Below are 21,040 nucleotides of genomic sequence, written 5' to 3' on the forward strand. Positions count from 1 at the left end.
ATTAATGAACCATTAACAGACATTTCTAATCCTTACTTGAGCTGATTGGTCACATACTAACAAATTAAAAAGAAAGGACTGGTTGTAGAAGCAAACATTACTAGAGGCCAGATCTGGGGATGGCTGTGTGTTTTATAACCTAGCTCCAGCTCAGGAAAATAAAGTCTGCCGGCTCAGAATTTATCATGACTGACTAAAGGGTTAAATAAGAAAACTTGACAAGAAAGACATGGGCTACCTGTCTGAGTGAGCTCTGCAAGCTCCTGCTATTTCTAGTGCACCCTCTCCTTTCTGTCAGCTAAAGGTGAAAGCCATTCCTGCAAAGTTTTCTAGGAGTCTTGAAAAATCTCAAAGGCCATGATGCAACGCTGATCCCCACTGAGTAACGACTCTAAGAAGTCAGGTGCTGGGGTGAGCAAGATACTGAGCACCGTTTCTGGCATTCTTTTGTTTACTCAAGGACTATTTTTCTCTGCATCGAAATAAGTGTCAGGTTGTGATGATGAATGATGAGACGTAGAAATAGCAGCATGATCAACTTCCCAATAACCTCCTGAGAACCGACAGACATAGAATCATCACTATACAGAAACATAATGACTATCTTAACACAGTACATGATACAGCAGAATATTTTTGATATCCATTCTTAAGCATTTTCTATTGGTTCTTCCCAACAGAGTACACACACACACACACACACACACACACACACACAAAATGAGAGAGAGAGGAGAGAGAGGTTAACATTTCTGTTTTACTTCAACAAGATGATGTTGTCCTTGATATTAAAAAGAAAAATAATAGGGTCAGAGAGATAACCACATACACGCACTCAAGAGAACACATAACTAAGAATGGTTTTGCAATTATATTTTTTAAAACTTGTTATTAATAGGTGCCACACAGAAGATTCATAGGTGTTATTCATAAACTGGTTTTCCACAGAACCATATGTATTTACCCATAAGATCAGAATAACATTATTACTAAGCAGCATGCCATCAAAGTGTTCAAATATGTACCATTTACTTTAAATAGAATTAAATGCATACCATTTTTGGATTCAAGGAATAATAATATGCTCTTTACTTTGGCCTAGCACAATATCTCAAGTCATTTTCAATGACTCAACTGTGTTGTAATATTATTGTAATGTTACTGTTTATTAGAAGGTAGAAGGTATATACTGAAGAACACAGCCCTAAGCAACAAATGAGGAGATCCTCAAGAAACATTCTCTCTATAGTGGGTATGTATCCCATGAGACACAAAACAAGCAGCAATTCTTGGTACCATTATTGATACATTGTAAAACACCACTGAGTTCCTTAGTTATTTTTATGGAATACTAGATTTATTTAGCTATTCATTTATTTCTGTGGTGCTGGGAACGGAACCCAGAGCCTCACACCAGTTATATATAAGCTCTACCATGGAGCTAGATCCACAGCGCACGTGATAAGAGTCTTGTTAGCTATGGTGAAGAAATATGGAGATGGGCGACAGCCTTGTATTGTTCCTGATTTTAGTGGAATCACTTTGAATTTCTCTCCATTTAATTTGATGTTGGCTGTCGGTTTGCTGTATATTACTTTTATTATATTTAGATATGTTCCTACCATGGAACACCATAAGCCTTTTTGACTTTTATCCTTATCTTACTTGGTGAATGTAGAAATTAAGGTAAAATCTGGATGGTCTCTTCGAGGACAACAATAATTTACCCAGTATAAAAGGTAGGTTCTATGGGAAAGAAAAATGGATCTGTTACAGAACAGATGAAAACAGTTTTTAATTTTGTAGAGACTACTGTTTGTCTCGGCGATTTAAATTGTGTGCTGTAGGACCTGGCTAGAACCAAACAGAATTCCTTTTATTTGCTCTCAGTTCATTCAAAAGGCTTACAGTGACTGTGATAATGAAAAACTGCATGACAGCTAGAAATTGCTAAGTGGGAACACTATCTTATGTTGAAATAAACCTTAATTTATAATAGCAGCCTCGGAATCAATAATCTTCAATTACAGGGGATCCTAGAGGCCTCCAAATGGAAAAAGAGGTGTCCCTGCCTGTCTTGTCCTGTTTAGACAGCTATGACCCAGTGGCACAAACGGGAAGGTTTGTAAGCAGCATTAGAGGGTTATGCACAGTCTGCAGACGGCGGAAGCTGAAGAGGCATTAGCTCAAGCACCTGCTTTTGATTCACAGAGTGGATCATAGGGGAGCTCTTCCTTTTAAGTATACCAGATTGGTCTCAAACTCAAGATGTCCTTGCCTCTTCCATTCTAGTGTTAATGTATCACCATGACCTGATGAGGGGGACATTTTTCTTGTTTCCTAGCATAGTGGAAAGGTAAGGGGTTTCTCCTGGACCAGTTAATGTGGGCAGTGCCCCCCATGATCTAACCAGTTCCAAATTATCCTGTCCCCTAACACATTCACCTTTGCAGTTGGATTTCAATAGGCGATCTTGGGTGTGTGGCACACAAATGTTCAGGTGGTAGTGGATCCTTTATGGAGCATGTGTACAGAGTGTAGTGTACGCTTGAGTTTAGCAAGAAAGACAAGAAAGATCTCTGTAAAACCTGGCACATTTCTAAGACCTTCTGTTGCATCAAAGCTGATTTCCTCAAGAAAAATAGTAAGTTCCATAATTGTTAGGGATGTTTGAAAGAGGGGCCAGGTAAATTCCTTAGATCGCATCTTGTTACTAAACCCAAACTCTGTTTTTGTTCTCACCATTGGGTGAAAAATCTAAAATAATCGCCAGCATTTCCCTGAATCCCATACAATCACATCCAAACAATGCAACCTTTCCTCCACAATTCAATGCCATTACTGGGAATAGTATTTTTTTTTTCTTTTTTGCTGTTTCTGAGGCAACAAAGTCCACGAGGCTAGACAATTCCAATTCTTACAGTTTCTGACGTGTTGTTTCATTTTATGCCATTGTTAGAGCCTGTGACTTCTCCCAGTGAGCTGTCACTTTCCGCTGATCTTCCTGCCCTGGCCTGCTCTTCCAATCACCCTCTACCCTCCGTCACCTGGCTTCTGATGCCGGTCAGGAAACTGGATGCCAGTGTTAACACAGGTCTCACATCTTAGAAATCACTGCAGTCAGGTCAGCATGTCAGAGTCTTAAAAACTGCTTTTGTCCAGACTTCATGAGCTTTCTTCTCAGCTAGTTTTAGAGAGTTAGATTTGCTATATATGAGGTAAGAGCAAAGACTGCAGTAGCAGCATATGGACAAGTTTTCAGGCTATCTTAAAAGATCTGCCAGGACATAGACATGATGAATTAGAAGCTATCAAAGATTGATGAGGAATTCCAAAATGGAGAGCAGTATAACCTTTAGGAGCTGGGAGTTTTTTTTTTTCCTCCCTGAGGCATGGGAGACATGGGGAGATTTCCCAAATCATCTTTTCAACCACCAGACTGGGTCGCTCTGAGTAATTCGATACACTTGCCTTCATGCTTAGGATGAGCCAGGGTGGTGTGAGACCTCGTGCCTCATGGGCAGGCATCTGCATCAGCTTCTGCCTCCAGGTTCCTGCCTTGTTTGAGTTCCTGTCTCAACTTCCTTTGGTGATGAACTGTGATGTGGAGGTGTAACCTGAGTAAATCCTTTTCCTCCACAACTTGCTTTGGGTCATGGTGTTTGTTTACAGCCGTCGTTACCCTAATTGAAGACAACCTCCAAGCGTTTCTATTCTTCAACTTGATGTTCATGAGCATTCTACCAAGCACATAGGTTAACCACTACAGATCTAAATTTCCATGAAGTGCAAAATCAAAGATTCACACATTGGAATGGAAGGGAGATAGTAGCTTGACAGGCCCAGTTTTCACTCAGGATTTCCTTTGCTAACCCTCACCGTGAGACTCGTCCAACCTAGACCCAAATCCTTGATATATGTTTTCCTTTAAAATTGCCCTTTCTATCACACACTTCAGGATGCAGAGAACTTTTGAGCAAGTCATTTCTTTAAATGATTGTGCAACCCAGTGTGTGTGTGTGTGTGTCTGTCTGTGTATCTCTGTGTGTGTCTGTGTGTGTATCTGTTTGTATGTGTGTGTGTGTGTTTGTGTGCATGTGTGTGTCTGTCTGTGTGTGTATGGAGTTTCTGGTGATAAAGTATAATTCATGTTAGAGTGACCAGTTCTTTTTATTGTGAATATGTACATGAAATTTTTGAGAGGGAAAAAGCAGAACCTAGGAGAAATTTGGAGATATCTGGATTAGGGGAGAGAATATTTTTATTATTTAGATGTTTTAAAAGTGAATTTGTTTTCTGAAGAAAAATGGCACTCATTTGAAGATGCCTTGCTGTCAAGTTAAGAGAGTACAGGCTGTCTTTCTGTCATTTCCTCCCTTTAAAAAGATTGATTTGGGCATGGAGCTAGTAAATGAACTGGGGAAAAAAATCCAGGCCTAAATATTAACTGCTCCCCATGAAATGGAGTCACACTGGCTCTGTTGGGCTATCGGCATAGTCACTGTGCCCACTGAGCCTTCCTTTTGGAGAATACGTTCCTCTGTCTATGTGTATACATATTTTTATCTTTGATGCGATTTCAGAAATAGTTACAAAGTAGTTCAAAGGAGTCCTATAGCCTCTTTAATCCCAATTCTTGAATTGTTCATATTCTATCCTATGTACTTTCTATGTCTATATTTAAAAGATTATCTATGGATCCTTTTTTTGCCACCAAACAGATCTTTAGTGTAGCTATATATAATAAGACTGGCCCAGGGGGCCGGCTTCCAAAGAGCACGTTATAGCTCAAAGGCCACCCTTTCCACCTGCTGAAACCTTAGGCTCTGCAAGTTAACACTGGTGCTTAAGTGCAGTGTGTTCCTCTACCTGCCTCTCTGGGAGTTAGCTGTTAGCCCTCAGGGTCTTCTTCCAACATAACCCCAATCACTATCCATGCTCTCTCCCTTTCAGAAGAAACAGGGTAGAAATCTGGGCACATCATCTTGAATAGTTGCCAATCTGCAGGCTAGAGAGACACAGCTTAATAACAGGGAAGTGGTTTTTATTCTCACTCTACCCCTGGCTCACATAAATAGCATCAGATATTACATAATAATAGGACACCGTATCTTGAAATCTATTCAGGGATAGAAAGAGCACACAAGACAAAAGATGTAGCCAGGGAGAGAAAAAAGGGACGATTTTACTCATAAAGGCTCATGATAGCCAAGCTGTCAAAATATTTTTTTTTTCAGTCCAAAAGAACAGGTGTGAATAATAGGCTGAAGGGCTGTTCTTTTTCTGCCCGCACAAAAGAAAGATTGAAGTTTGTCCTAACACATCTTTAGGTTTTTCTCTAACAGCTGAAGACTTCAAGAGTGAGAACATGGACCCTTGCCCAATTTGGCCATTAAAGGTGGATGACCTCATCATTTCATCTTCAACACGAATTGTCTCCCGTGTATGCTGCAAGGCTGACAGCCAAGCAAAGGTTATAGTCGGAACACTGCAGAGAAAATTTTACTGAAGACAGTGAAGTCGGGCTCCTAAGTTTCGATTGAGCAGTTGGAACTGTGTGTTTCAATTGCACCTAACGGACAGGACTAAAAGGCAACTGCCTTGCGATTTCTAGAGTACTGTGTTTTCTATTTCAAGCCCAAGGGCAGTCATGGCTTACTGGAAATATTTATACCTGTCACTTGTACTTGTCATATTGCAAACTGTAACTCTTTCCCAGCTGCCTAGTGTGGCTGGTGGCATTTGCAGCAGTAGGTAGGTGTCACCCCACCCCCCACCAGGGAGTTAGCTGACTCCCAAGGCTCAGCTAATAACCTCAGCCATTTCAATGACACAAAATAAAAACGAGTTGTTCACAGGGGCAGGCCTGGTGAGAGAGCCGAACTTCTCAGTGGAGGGTGATGGGCTTGGGAGCAGAGGTCTTGTGCTTTACTCCCGATTATGATTTTTCTCTTAGTTCTGGAACAGTCTATTCAAGAGTCTTGCTTTCTCTTTTTGACAAATTAAGGATAGCAGTCACCCTGCAAGGTCACACAGCCAAGAATGAGTGACATAATGGTTACAAAAAGCTCTTACTGCTAGCAATTGCTAACAGGATGTGCTGACTGCTGTGGATAAGGCTAGGCGCCCGCATGCACAAATTGGGACTATGGACTTTGCAGAGAGAAAGGCCAGGAGGTATGCATCTCCCATTGGGTTCAATTTAACCGCATTCAGTGAATGGGGAATATTCTGTCCAGCTGAGATCACGCCAGAACAACCACTTTTAGGATAGCTTGTTGACTCTGAACTGGCCACTGATATCTGGGTTGACTCAAAACTCAGAGCTTATGACAAAAAAATGTGGATGTGTTTTTACCCTATTTATTTATTTGTAGGGAGAACATGAGTATGCCACAGAGCGTGTGTGATGGTCAGAGGATGATTTGTGAGAATCAGTTCAATCTTTCTCCCATGGAGATCCTGAGGATTGAACTCAGGTCCTTGGGCTTGGCAACCTCACTCAGCATGCATGGTTCATGTCATCTGAAAAGATGCTGTCAGGGGTAAAGGATAAGAGGTGTGATTAATTCACTCATCGACTCAGAAATACATCCAGTGTGGGTCCTGGCAGTGGTCAGGGCCTGAATATAGGGCCAGTGATATCACCACCTCATGTCCATCTCATTGCCCCAAGTCAAGACCAGTTGTATCAAGTGCCTCATGTTTCGCCTGGTGGGTGTGGTTTTTGTCCCTGTTATGAAAGGAACTGTTGTTCGCTCTGCCTTACAGTCATTCAGGTTAGCACGAAGAAAATGTAAACAGCAGCGGGCAGTGTGCAGTTTGTTTACAGAAGGACTCCTCAACATTCTTCCAAAAATTTGGCAGAGACATCACCTGGCACAGCTGTGATAGGGTAAAAATCCCAGCCCCACTCCGCTGGCTTTCCTCCCCCTCCTGCTTAGGACCCTGCCATCCGATTTGCAAGGATTATGAATAGTGAAAAAGATTCTATTCATGGAGAACTAGAATTTTCTTTCCCCACTGAATTTTCAAATTCTCTGGCTAGGGTGTATCTCACTATGTAGGGCCCTGGATTATCCCCCAACACAGAAAACCTAGAAAAAGTAAAAAAAAAAAAAAGTTTCCATTCACCCAGATTTTCCTGGGAACAGTTTTGGTCTCTAATGACTTCAGGCTGCTGGCACCCATATTATACTTGTGTTGGTGGTCTATGTCACTCAGAGACAATGGAAGACACTTTAGCATGACATCCCTGTAGTTAAATGTAGTCAAATGAGGCTTCCAAATGGGGTTGACTATTTGGGGCTGTTGTGGAAAACTGTCTGGGACCCTCCCTCATATGAAGAGGGCTCTGTGGTCATCGTCTTGCAATCACCATCAATTCAGGACTGGACTGAAGCATCACGAGAGGTCTTGAACCACACCATTCTAAGAAACCACTCCCGACCTTCTGCTTCTCAGAGTCTGTATAAAGTAGCCACCCAGCCTTGTTCCCTGTCTCATGCTGCCGCATTTGGGGGTGAGTTTTTATGCAGCAGCAGGCAGATGACATACTTACTCAAGTATCAAACATCAACTCCAGCTCTCCTGATTCCCAAAAATCTCTCCTAAAGACACCATGTCATCAACATCTGAGAACTTTTCTATTCTCCCCGATGCCCCATCTTCTTATCTTCTCAAAAGCATTATTGCAGACTGGGGAGAAGTCTCTGTGTGTGTCTTAGTGACTTTCCCTGTTGCCGTGATAAAAGACTCCATAAAAGCAGCTTAAAGCAGGAAGCGTTTATCTCTCAGTCAGTGGGGATAGTCCTTCATGGTGAGAAAGCCCATGTGGCAGGACCGTGAAGCTGCTGGCCACACTGTCTTTGCATTCAGGAAGGAGGCAGTAGTATGTGATGTCACTCCGTTATTGGGAAGTGGAGGCCTCTTATATTTTCATAGCTCTTCCCATAGCAATTAAATTCATCAAATCAGCCTTTCAAAAGCACACGCAGCAGTTACCCTCATGGGAACAATCTCTCACAGGTATGCCTGTAGGCTTGTCTCCTAAGGGATTGCATATCCTGTCCAGTGGAAAACCAACGCTAATCACCACAGTGGGGAAAGTGCTCACAGCACAGGCATAAGGACCTGAGGTCTGATCCCCAGCACCCACACACAAACTGGGCGTGATGGCACACATCTTTAATCCAGTGTGGGAGCCAGGACATGCAGATCCTAGAGGTTCAGTGGCTGTTCGATCCACCTTAAGAGCAAGCTGCAGGTTCCCTTAGAGACTTGGTCTCAAAAAGCATAACGTGGGGAGAGAAATAGAAAAAGATATCCAGTGTTGATTCCGGCTTTCCCACTGGTATGTATGGGAGAGTATAGTGGCACCCTCGGGTGTGCATACATACATATACCCAGCACTGCAAAAATAAAATAAAATAAGCTCTTTATAACATTAACTATACAGAAGAAAAGCAAATCCCACATTATCGTCAATATAATAAAATCTAATCTGTTTGTCCCACTGTGTTCTTGAGCTGTTTCTGAGAATTCTTGGCAAGTAAAGAGTCTGCCTCCTTGATCAGACCTCAATTTGGTTTTTCCAGAGTAAACACTGACACACTTAGAGAAGCTAACTTTATTTCATGAAGGTATTAAATGTAAAAAACAGATTATTTTTTTCTCATCTGACTTAAGGATGACCTCATGGTTAAAAAAAATCATATTAAAACCCCATTAGATGTATTTCCTACATTGCTAGGTTTTAATTCACACACTGGATCATAACATCACATTAAGTCAGCTCTAAGCCTGTGAGATGCTGAGCTGCAATTGCTGTCTGCTCATTCTGTTCCTGATTAAATAAATGGAACCAGATCAAAACAAGACCAGGCAGGCATAACCGAAACAACAAATCTGCTCTGCTGGAAACAGCAACGTGCTAAGGCCTGATACTAGGTGTATATATTTTATATTTATTATATATTTTTATTAAAACATCAACAAACAATATTGTTCAGGTAACTCAATTTCCAGATATTAAAAATAAAGACATTTCATATATTTATAAATGTAAATTATTACAGGAAAATCTAATTATATTAACCACCTGATTTTGATTGTGTTTTACAAGGGCAATTGGAGTCTTTTTCTTTAGAAAACAGACAACAAAGATTTGCCTGTTATCTCTATTGGGGGGATAGAACCTATGGCTTCAAGGAGGCATAAAAAGGATAAATAAGATAGCATAATTAAACATGGGACTATGCTGCATTATGCAGAGGATATTGGACTTAACACCCTCTGCAGGCTCATGATTTCATCGCGAGGTTCCAGCAGGTGGCGCTGTTTTGAGATGTTGTGGAATCCCTAGGCCTGGAGTCCAGCTGAAGGAAGTTTTTGATCAAGAGAAAGTCTTTCAAGGAGCATTATCCCTGACCGCTTCCTTCTGTGTGTGTTCTCTGGCCCACCATGAAGTGAATAGACCTCTTCTCTGTCTTCTTCAACATGGGAGACTGAACCCCTTGAAAGCATGAATCCTTCCTCCCTTTGCTGCCCAAGGAAATTCGGACGCAGTGTTGGAAAGCAATGAATGTAGCAAGATATTTCTAGAGTCTGGAGGCTGCTTTAAGGAAGGAGAAATTCTGTTTTGTATCCTCATGATGGTTATGAGCATGATCTCATAATTCCTTCTTTACCAAAAGTAATAAAACTCCACCTGTCCTTTGAATAGAAAAGCCAGGTAGCTCAATTCTTCTCTCTTGAGAATTCAAATGACAACAAATTCAAAATAAAACTTAACAACTGCATTGCTGTCTGAGTAGAAATACATACATTTGCAAATACATCTCTGGATTCCTTCTGATTTGTTCTGACTCAGAAGGCAATTGAAAGGAAATTTTAAGATATCTTTAAGTCATCTGTTGTGAATTCTTTTTCCTGCTGTGAACCTATTATTAATTTTGGTAATGCCTATATAAATATTCTCTAGTGATATATCTGTAGTTAAAGAAATTCATAGAAGAGAAAGATATCTTTGTAAAACAAAAATGAGGCTAGACATGTGATCTTTTTATTTGATTCATTATTCACTATCATTTTAATTGTGCGTGTGCGTGCGCATGTGTGCAAATATGCACTCACACATATACATGCGTGCTTGAACATTTGAAAGCCAGTTTCCATGGAGGCCAGAAGAGGGTGATGAAACCCCTAAGGTTGAAGCTGTAGGCAGTTGGGAGTCACCCACTATAGGTAACTGACCCCAGGTCCTGTGGAAGAGAGCAGTATAGGCTCATAACCATTGAAACATTTCTCTAGCCTCTTGCTTGTTTCTCCAGAGGCAGGGTCTTGCTTTGTATCCTAAGCTGACTTTAAACTCAATCCTCAGGCCTCAACTTCCTGAGGGCTAGGCTTACATACTTGTGGTACCATGCACAGTAGATATGCTATCTTGTGGAGGCTTGAACCACATTTAAACAGCTTCCACAAGTTTTCTGGTATTAAGGATATTCAGTACTTGTTCTAATGAGGCACTTGGTTTGACAATATTAGAGAGAGAAGAGCTAGGTTCTTATATAGACTCGAAGTTGAGTCATTAAAAGTATGAAATGATGGGCTGGTGAGATAGCTCGGAGCATAAAGGCCTTTGCCACAAAGCTTAACATTCAGTTTCAGCTTCAGGCATCCACATGAAGAGGATGGACTCCCAAGGGCTTTTCTCTTACCGTCACATGTGCTCCAACTCCCATGCACAAAATAAATAACAAATGCAAAATAAAAATTTAGGAAGTGTGAACTGATTTAAATTCAATGATATGCTAACTTTCAAGAGATACAATAAGCATTGATAAGTTATAAAGAAGAAAATAAAGACAACCAATTACATTTTGATTCTAACTTTTTCTACCAAGCCAAAAAAGTAAATAGTAAACATAAAAAACCCACTGCTCTGTTAACAGTGTGTTTTTCCCTTTCAAGTGTTGGCAACAGCATCAAAGCTTGGTAGTTCAGAGTCAGCTGTCTAACCACATCAGGGAGAAACTTATCCTTTTATAAATATGCATTGCATGAAGTCTTATCTTATACTGAGGCAGCAATCTTTCCTTAACGATTTCACCCAGACACTGGGATATACTGTGAAGGGTCCCGGTCTGATCCAGGACACCCTTTTCTTCCAACCCTGAGACATGAGTTCAGGGAAACATGTTAGTTTACTTACCACAGGCCTGTGGACGTCCCAGAATGCTCTCTCTTGACTATCGAGAATTTTCCTTTCGATTTTGTCTCTCTTCTTATCCACTCTGTCAAAGTGGCAACAATGAAGAGTTAGCAAGACTAATTGGACCACCTCCGCACAGAAGGCCGCACCTGAGCAAATCTCCCCACAGACTCACAATGACTCACTTTGCTTGTGCTTCTGCCTGCATGAAAATGAACTCCCACTTCCGGGCAAATGCTCTCTGCAGCCTGGCAAGGCTCTCCTGAAAAAACATAGGACAGCTGAATATATTTTAGTGTTCCTTTCAGAATTTCTAAAGTGTTATATATGCTCTGAATCTGAATCAAGTGTGCTTCCTGAATTTTCAAATCATAGGCCTCATAGGGCCAGGTGAGCCTCTAACTCACTATGTAGCTGAAGATGACTTTGAACTACCTCCCCAGTGAGGGTAATACATACATACATACATACATACATACATACATGTATGTGTATGTATACATATATATATGTGTGTGTGTGTGTGTATGTGTGTGTGCGCGCCAACATGCTTAATATATATCTCATGCTGAGGATAGAAAACAGAGCATTTCTTGTGCTAGACAAGGACTTTACAAACCAAGCTACAGTCCCAATCAATAGCAATCATCTTGCAGGAAGCACAGTATAAAGCACCAAACATTCCTTTGTTTCTACTGAAGACAAATTCACTGGATCTTTCTGTGCCCATCCTTTGAAGACAGGAAAGCAATGCCTTCCCACTACTGATCCAATTGATTGGTTCAGGTCCTGAGAATAGTTATCAATCTTTGGAAGCCCAGGATCTACTTGTGCAGAGTACTCTGAATTAGTTATCACAACACAGCCATCATTAGAACAAATTACACTAGACTGCCTTCGACTGATGGGAGCAATCAATCGGACGGTCCTGCTAAATCGGCCGCCAATGTAAACAGTTTTCCATCCTCACAGTTCAGACATTATTGATGTAGTATATATCTGAAATCTTTACAATTAAGTTAGTCTAAAAGAATAAGACGTACTTCTCTTCATACATTGAATTCATATGCTAGAATTCTACTGTCCTTAACGTGAGGGAAAAGAGGAAGCAGACAGAGAGGAGTCATGAAAGCGCTGGGCTGGGAAGCCTGGTCCTTATGATTCATCCATGTAAGAAGGCACAGAGAACCCATATATAGCCAAAGGCTTGATTTGTGCTGGTTTTATACCACTGTATGAGCATCCTTGGTACTTACGGCTTCATAATCAGCTAGCTCTAGCCTTGCTTTGTTTTGCATTGTTCTCTTGCAGAGGTAAACAGCTGAAAGAAAAAAATAGTATCATTTCTTGGCTGCTCATTAGCACTGAAACCTTAAATATAGAAAAATAGCACTATGTGTCAAGATATTTGTCACTTTCTCTCAAGTTCAATTTACTGTTGTTATCTTATTATCAAAAATAAATAATAATAAAAGAAGACATGTAAGATCCAAATACTGGCATTTAAAAAGTCAAAAATAAGTAGAATATTAAGCTAGGATAATCATTTATTGTTATTAAATGGTAGGCATAATTTTATCATCAACAAATAGTAAGGAGAATTAAAATCTTTTCAGAGATTAAATGAGCTTAAAATCTAGATAGAGAAAAATCATTTTGTAAAAGGTAATTGCAGGAAGAGGTATCTGACAGGCATTTTGAATTATTTCTAGATTGTGCTATCAACTACCAGGATGTCTTATGTAAGCTTAAGGGTTCTTGGCTGCTTCCCCTCTTTATTTTGCAAGAGTTGCTCATCAGTCAGTTGCTCTGTGCTAGAAGAGCAGAGTCTAACACAAAAAGTGTTCCCCTTCTATAGTATTTTCCTCAGTCTGTTTGGCCACCAAGTAGGCTGGTCATGGCACCAGGTTTATTGAATTGTGAAAAGTAGGAGAGAACAGGGATGGCAGCATTGCCCTGGTACAAATCTTCAGATGTTTAAAATTACCCTGAAGACTTTAAGGAACATTTCAAGAGAACCAGGTCCTCAGGCAGAGTCCCAATTCTCAGAATATCTTCTGTCTTGGTTTTTCATTAGGGGTGAATCTTGGATCTCAATAAGACCAATACTAATTAATTATAACAGTCTACATACTGAATGAAATCACTGGCTGAGGCTCATTAACTACTCCTTTTTGTAAGGCTATCCCTATGGAAATGTCTTATACCTATGACCTTTGCACTCAACAATATTTGCCTTGGTTTGAGATAAGGAAACACAGCTGCTCTCAATCACTACATCCTCTCTAGTGAAGGACAGAGAAGACAAACATGTAGTTCATGGGGGCTAGAAACCCAAAGGCTAAATTTGTGTGTGTGTGTGTGTGTGTGTGTGTGTGTGTGTGTGTGTGTGTGTGTTACTGGGGTTTGAACCCACCCAGGGCCTTGGCTGGCTGAATAATGAAGGAATAGGATTTGGTTCAAACAGGTTTGACAATCTGGTCGAGAAGCCCAGGTTTCTGAATCAAGCCTCTGAGTGAGGACTGGTTAGAAGGGAATGTCAACAGGAGAGTCTTTCTCTCAATTCTGGAATTCTCTACAACGCGGCGTAGTCTCTTGCATAAACATTGTCTGTAGCAGAAATATTCACAGTCATGCCCCATAGGTGGCAGGGTCATTGATCATCGTGACACTCTGACACCTCTAGCTAAGGATGAAGACAAGAGCGTTTACTTCATAAGGAGTAGGAATGCAAAGGCCAAATGTGCACTTGGAAAACATACAACACGTAATCCAAACAATACAAGTGAGACGTAGGGTAGGGAGGCTGCTCCATTTCTTTTGAAATGATCTTTGAATGATTATTTTGTGGACTAACTTTCCTCCTATTCTTGAATTTAAAAAAGTCAGGCAGTTCCCACAATCTTGCTTTTCAAGCTTGGGTAGGTCAGGGAGCATCAAGTTATTGACAATTTCTATTGCCAGTTAACAAACTCCAAGCACATTTCCAAGGTTTAAAGATGAAGTCATCTCCGTGACTCCAGTTTGTGGATAGAAGGAATATATGGGACTTTCTCTAGTGCCCCGCTTTTGGCCATCAAGACCCACTGACAGAGCTTCTAATCCAATGATTCTTGACATTTGGGTCATGACGCCTTTGGAGGTCACTTATCAGATAGCCTGGATATCAGATATTTGCTTTACAATTCATAACAGTGGCAAAATTACAGTTATGAAGTAGCAACAAAATAATTTTATGTTTGTGGGTCACCACAACATGAGGAACTGTATTAAAGTGTCATAGTGTTAGGAAGGTTGGGAACGACTGCTGTGTCCTTCTGAGGATGTAGAATAAGAGAGAAAGAGAATGAAGAAATGGCAGAACAATTTTTTTTTTTTTTGGTTTTTCGAGACAGGGTTTCACTGTAGTTTTAGAGCCTATCCTGGAACTAGCTCTTGTAGACCAGGCTGGGCTCGAACTCACAGAGATCCACCTGCCTCTGCCTCCCGAGTGCTGGGATTAAAGGCGTGCGCCACCACCGCCCGGCCAGAACAAATTTTTTAAGATTACATATTTTTTTTTATTTTACCCTGTGCATAATTTTAATTTTATTTTCAAGAGAAAAGGCAAAAAGTTGTAGACAAATTTAAACAGATATGTATTTCAGCAAACTTTATAATAATTTTTACTACATTTATTATGCAAGTGTGTATGTGCTTATAGGCACATATGTGCCATGGGGTGTGTGTGTGTGTGTGTATGTGCTTATAGGCACATATGTGCTATGGTGTGTGTGTGTGTGTGTGTGTGTGTGTCTGATAGTCAGGGCACAACTTGTGGCAGTCAGTTCTCTCCGTCTACCATGTGGATCCTAGAGAGTAAATTCATGTTGTCCGGCTTGGCAGCCGCACCTTGTATCTGCTGAGTCACCGTCCAGCCCGCCACATTCACTTTCGTTTTGATTTAAGCATGTGTGTTTGTGTTGTACAGCTTGATGCTTTGCTACACACTTACAGCGTGGAAGGGCAGTGTCACACATTTCTCACCACCATCATCTCACCATCTTCATCCTCACCATCCCTCCCTCGCACATCCTGCCAGACTAGCATATTTAACATCCATTCTTGTAGTGCCCTTCAAACACACACACACACACACACACACACACACACACACACACACACACACACACACACTGTTGTTGCATCTTATACGATAGAGTTCCTGATCTTAGTCCTTCTAACTGAAAAACTGGATTTCCCAGTGGTTATTAATGCCAAACACCTTTCCATAGGCCAGTTGATCACTTCTTTGTCTTTCCTTAGAAATCTTTATTCAGGGACTTGTTCATTATTTATCTGAATTGTATGCTTTCTTGCTTCACTGACGCATCATGTTGATCTAGCTACTCTCTAGACGTGACAGAGGGTTGAAGCAAATATTTTCTTCATGTTGCTTCTGTGGATTTTGGAAAATGACCCCACCCCCACCCCATCCTGTCACCGGTACTGATGGGTCCTCATGCTGAGAAAAATTTGCCCCAGAGGAAATGCTCAATATCTATCTGCCAAGTGGCAGGAAACATCACAATTTATTGACCTTTTGAGGGTTTGTTTATTTGCTTGCCTATCTTATTTGTTGATTCAGCCTAGTGATATTTTATACTGGAGGACCTTTTTCCAGTTAGGTTTAAAACCAGTTTGTATGCTAGAGATAAAAAACGAAAGCTCTCTACATATGCAAGAAGTCCATTTTTCCCTAGGCTTCTTGAGAAAAGATTATTTAACAATAAAGATGATATCCAGAATATTAAGTATGGATTGTGTGCATGAACATATACACATACGTGCATCAGTGGTACATATATTGATTTGCTTTTCTATATTAAACATAATATAATTAAAGTTTTCTATTGTTTCATAGAGATACAGCTTGTTTTCCCTAGCCACCATAGCCTGTCCTGTGAATGAAGTGTGTGTGTGTTTGTGTGATTTTTAAACTATATTTATATCATCAAATAAATAATGTTGACAGTATGAATAATGATCTAATAAGGGTCTTTCTTCACATATATTTTAAGTCTGTAGCAAATGACAGAGTTTGAATTTTACAACATTGCCACATTTTTGTGCGTAATGCTTTTCTCTCAAGGAATGATGAAACTTTTGCTTCCTTTGGGTTTTTGCTAGTCTGGCTGGACAGAAAAGTATTAAAGTCTTGTAATTTCATTAGTTTTCTGTATTTATTTTATTAAATTCCCAACATTTTTCATATCACAGATTTTACTGTATTTCTTTGGAATGTTACCTTTACCAATTTAATATTTTAATTTCATTTTCCAATTTAATATTTTTAATTTAATTAATATTACTATTGCTAATTTTGTCTTCATGCTATAACAGATTTGTCTACTACACCTTTGTCTACAATTCTATTTACTTTCTTATTTAGTTAGTTTTTGAAAGGTTTTAACTGTGTAACCCAAGCTGGCCTAAAACTTTTTATGAATACCAGGCTGGCCTTACAGTCACAGATATTTGCCTGCCTCTGCCTCTAGAAACCTGGGACAAAGGGTGTGTATCTCCATACTTCGCTTGCCACCGTTGGTTTACACTGAGTTACTTTATTTTACTTAATATCCAACTATAATGCTTATTCTTTTGGTAGACAAATTTAAATACTTTAATTCTTAATTTTGTTTTATGTGAATGGATATTTTGCTTGGATGGATATTTCTGTACACCTCATGCATGCTAGGTGTCAGAGAAGAGCATTAGGTTCCTTGGAGCTGGATTTACAGATGGCTGTGAACCTTCCTATGGGTGCTGAGAATCCAACCTGGGTCCTCTGGAAGAGCAGCAAGTGTTCTTAGCCACTGAGATATCTCCCCAGCCCCTTTTCATTCTTTCCATTACATTTGGTAGTCTTTTTCTCAGTGCTTCCTTTCTCTATTTCCTTCCTCCTCTTTATTTTCTTTATTTGTTTCATGAGTTAGTTTTCTTTAACTTCCACATTAGTATTTGATAAGTAATAAAACTTGTTATCATCCAACCTTACCTGCACAAATAAAGTCTCAAATATTTACCTCCAAAACTACAACCTCGGAAATTACATGGTAACTAATACAATCCACCATCCATGCTGAAAAACAAGTTTATCCTCACTCTTTACAGACTTCTAATATTTTAATGAATACAATTTATTTTGCACTGCTAATTATCTTTTTAAAATAAATTGAAGTATTCATGTTTCATTTGAAAACCGTTTCAATCCAGTTATTTTGGATCCTAGAGGGAAGGCAGAGAAAGTGGTTGTCTTGGGAAATTAAACAGAAAACTGTCTTTCACAGTGTAAATTTATTTGAGCCAATATATCTGAGCTTAGATTCTCTCAGAACTCACGTCTTTTACTATGTGAAATTCCCATAATGTTTCTTGTTTCCCCGAATGTTTGCCCACTTGTCTGGATGAGGTGACCCTGCTGGTGTCAGGGAACTGGAGAGCAGCATACTGAACCCCATGCTTTCTGTCAGGTGCTCCCTGAAGTACACACACCATAACTTCCTTTTATTCCTTCTGTTCAAAGTTTGCTGCCAAACATCTGGGGGTCCACAGAGCTGAGAATCAAAGTCAGGTCAGGGACGAGACCTTCTGCTACAGAAGTCAAAGAATCCTTGAAAGACAAGCAGGCTTTCTCTTATCTTGCTTGTATTTCCAGCCCTTGTGTATGAACAGGGAACCTATAATGTGGTTACTTGGACTGGCTCCAGTGTTCTAAAGCTGCCAAATTTTTTAAGAAAATAAACTTCAGCTATATCCATAGGGTGCTTCCCAGCACTAATTCCCAATGATTCCATTCAAATGAGCGGATATCGTCACTGTTGTTCCTGCTACTTTCTGTGCTTCTGTATACTCACTGCCAGCTTTGTCTTTACTCATTATGGTCTACGCAGGGAAAGAAACAAGTGATTTTGAAAAACTTCTGGAAAGTATGTTATGTCAATCTGTTGTTGCTCTTTAGATCTACTTTGAGACTCAAATACATCTATATTTAATGCACATATAGGTGAAAGCTCAATAATTAGGGAGTATTAAAAATTATATACTGAAATTATTATTAATTTAATTCTAAAGGATGACATAGCTCCTTTTTTTCAAAAACAGAATCTTCCTGGAGTCATGGAGATGGTTCAGTAGGTAAAAGTACTTGCTCAACCATGCAGATCTGACCCCTGGTACCTCACAAAAAGCCAGACATGTGTATATTAGATTTTTAACACCAGCACTGTGGGTGTAGATAGGATCCCAAGAGCTCACTGGCCAGCCAACTTATACCAAATGGCAAATTTCTAGCTCAGTGAGAAACTATCTCATTAAGGCTTACTGATTAGAGGAAAACACCCATCACACTGCTCTGGCCCCCGCATGCACACCCAAGGCACACATACACATCATCACATTAATATATACACCCTGAACATACAACACAAACAAAGTCTTATTCACCAAACTCAATTCTGCACCCCTGTGAAGCTAAGACCCAGCTCAGACACATTGTTAAATAGTCTCCACTTAAGACAGCAAAGCTAACAAAAGAATGGTAAACTATTTTTCCTTCGTTGTCATTTGTCTCCCTCTCCTCTCTCTTCTTTCTTTGTATGATGTATTTATTAATGATACATTTAAACTTTTCAGAAATCTTTGGGCTGTGGAATAGCTTAGTGGGTAAAGATGATGGCATGCAACGCTGGCAATCTGAGATAGGTCCCTGGGATCAACATGGAAGGACACAACCAGTTCTTGTAAGCTGTCCTCTGACCTCCACACATGGAATGACAATGTAACCCTCCCCCATGTAAATTATAAAACAAAAAAAATTAAAATTTCATGAACTTTAACTAGCATTCTTAGTACTTTAAATGTAATGGTCAATACCTTTTCTTCTTTCTCAAATCCTAAAATGACTTGTTTTATGAATGAAATGACTCCATAGACTCATAGGGGGTGACACCATTGGGAGATGTGGCCTTGCTGAAGGAAGTGTGTCAATGGGGGTGGGTTTGAGGTTTTAGAAGCTCAAGCCAGGCCCAGTGACACTCTCTTTTCCTGCTGCCTGAAGATCCAGCTATAGAACACTCAGCTCTTTCTCTAGTGTCCTGTCTGCCTGCATGCTGTTGTGCTTCCCACTATGATGATAATGGATTAAACCTCTGAAACTGTAAAGCCAGCCCCAATTAAATGTTTTCCTTATTAAGAGTTACAGTGGTCATGGTGTGTCTTCACAGCAATGGAAACCCTAAGGAGGACACGACGTCAACTCTTCCTTCAGTGACCAGTGCTGGTTTTCCAAGCTCTTCTGAGCACCCTAGTATGTGCTCTCTATCTCTGAACCTGCTTTCCAGAGTTTTCCTCCTCCATATCAACTTGTTATCAATTTGTTAACATTCAGAATCAGACTTTCCATTTTTCAAGTCACCACCTCCAATTTATTCCAACTTGCTCATTGAGGCTTTAATTACAACATCTTCATTTTGTATTAATGCAAGATTCAGAGGATTGCTTCTCAAATCCCTCTGGAAACATTCCAGTGTTTTATTCTATTTTCTGACATTTCCTGTTCTCTTTGTGATCATCTAATATGTTACTTAGATCATGCTAATCTAAACCTCTTGCTGACCTGTTCATCCTCCCGATGGCTTCACATTTCCCTGGTTGGTGTCTCATTTGCACATTGAGCTTCTCTATTTGGTGTAGCAGGCCTTCTCAGGGTTCTATGCAACCAACTAGCAAACAATACTTTGTGACAACTTCAGGTTTTCCTTTTCTTGGTATCCCCAAAGGGCTATCAGTCAGAACCCAGTCTTTCTATTGCTGTAGTGGTTTGATGACTAGTGACTTCCTTCTTAGGCTTCTCACATGCTTGTAACTAGATTTCTGAAATGCCATTTTGTTTTTCTCTTAGCTTCCTTGCTGCTTCCTTGGACAGCTTCGCATAGTTAGAAGGATTTCACATTGAAGCCTTGTGTTGTCTCAACTCTCAGCAAAGCTCTTTGTCAACTGTGGTCTAACGTTATGTTTCCTGTAACTCTCAGGGCACTGACCCCGTCACTCTAGTCTCCCAGCATTCAGTTGGGTTTACTCCAGACCTCTGTGGGCTTTCAGATTTAGTGTTTTCGTTGTGGTTCATTGTTTCTGATACGGAGTGACTACTTTTCTCTAAGCCGTGTGTTTTTGTTGTACTTCAGCCTCCACTTCTTTTTGTCTGAAGAAAGACACTATTTATTTCAGCTCTGAAAACTCATGCACCGTGGATCAGCAACGTCATTAGAACAATTTGCACAGCATTTTTTGTTTGTTAAAAGGGTGATTTCTTTCAGAGCACTGCCTCCTGTCTTGAAAAGCAGATCTCTGACAAAAAAACATTTCAAATGCAAATTGTATTAAAACAGTGGTTTGTTGTTTTAACTAGGGAGGTAAAGTCTAGCATTGCTGATGGATGGTGGGAAAAATGGTTTACTTTAAACTGTGGAAAGTTACAAATATGGGCAATTTCATCCTGTTAAGGTGTATGACTTCCTGTTACAGACACTTCACTGTAAGAAATCAATTTTATTCTGATGTTTGCTAAATTTTCAAATAAAATCTTAACTAACTAGAAAAGATACATTCTGACTGGCTACTATTTTTATCTCTCATTTTTTCCAGGGTATTCATTATTATATTTCTTGGCAAATGCAATAGAAAAGGATTTAAAAAAAATAATACGGTCTCATATATCCCAGGGATGGTCTTGAACTCTATAAATACTCAAAGATAACCTTGAATTTCTAATCCCCAGCCTTCACCGTT

The 21,040-nt window shown here is 40.0% G+C and overlaps 1 protein-coding gene across 4 annotated transcripts in view; it reads right to left on the minus strand.

Annotated features, from left to right (window-relative positions):
* The window catches only part of Rgs7 (regulator of G protein signaling 7), a 357,666-nt gene that overhangs the window by 37,239 nt on the left and 299,387 nt on the right, over positions 1 to 21,040 (minus strand). For all 4 annotated transcript variants that reach the window (XM_075989209.1, XM_075989210.1, XM_075989208.1 and 1 more), the window contains exons 7-9: positions 12,469 to 12,533; positions 11,398 to 11,474; positions 11,213 to 11,294 (exon numbers count right to left, since the gene is read on the minus strand). In XM_075989209.1, the coding sequence (XP_075845324.1) occupies positions 11,213 to 11,294; positions 11,398 to 11,474; positions 12,469 to 12,533 (224 nt within the window). The remainder of the gene's footprint in view (positions 1 to 11,212; positions 11,295 to 11,397; positions 11,475 to 12,468; positions 12,534 to 21,040) is intronic.

Source organism: Microtus pennsylvanicus, chromosome 10 (assembly GCF_037038515.1).
Source record: "Microtus pennsylvanicus isolate mMicPen1 chromosome 10, mMicPen1.hap1, whole genome shotgun sequence".
Classification (NCBI taxonomy): Eukaryota; Metazoa; Chordata; class Mammalia; order Rodentia; family Cricetidae; genus Microtus; species Microtus pennsylvanicus.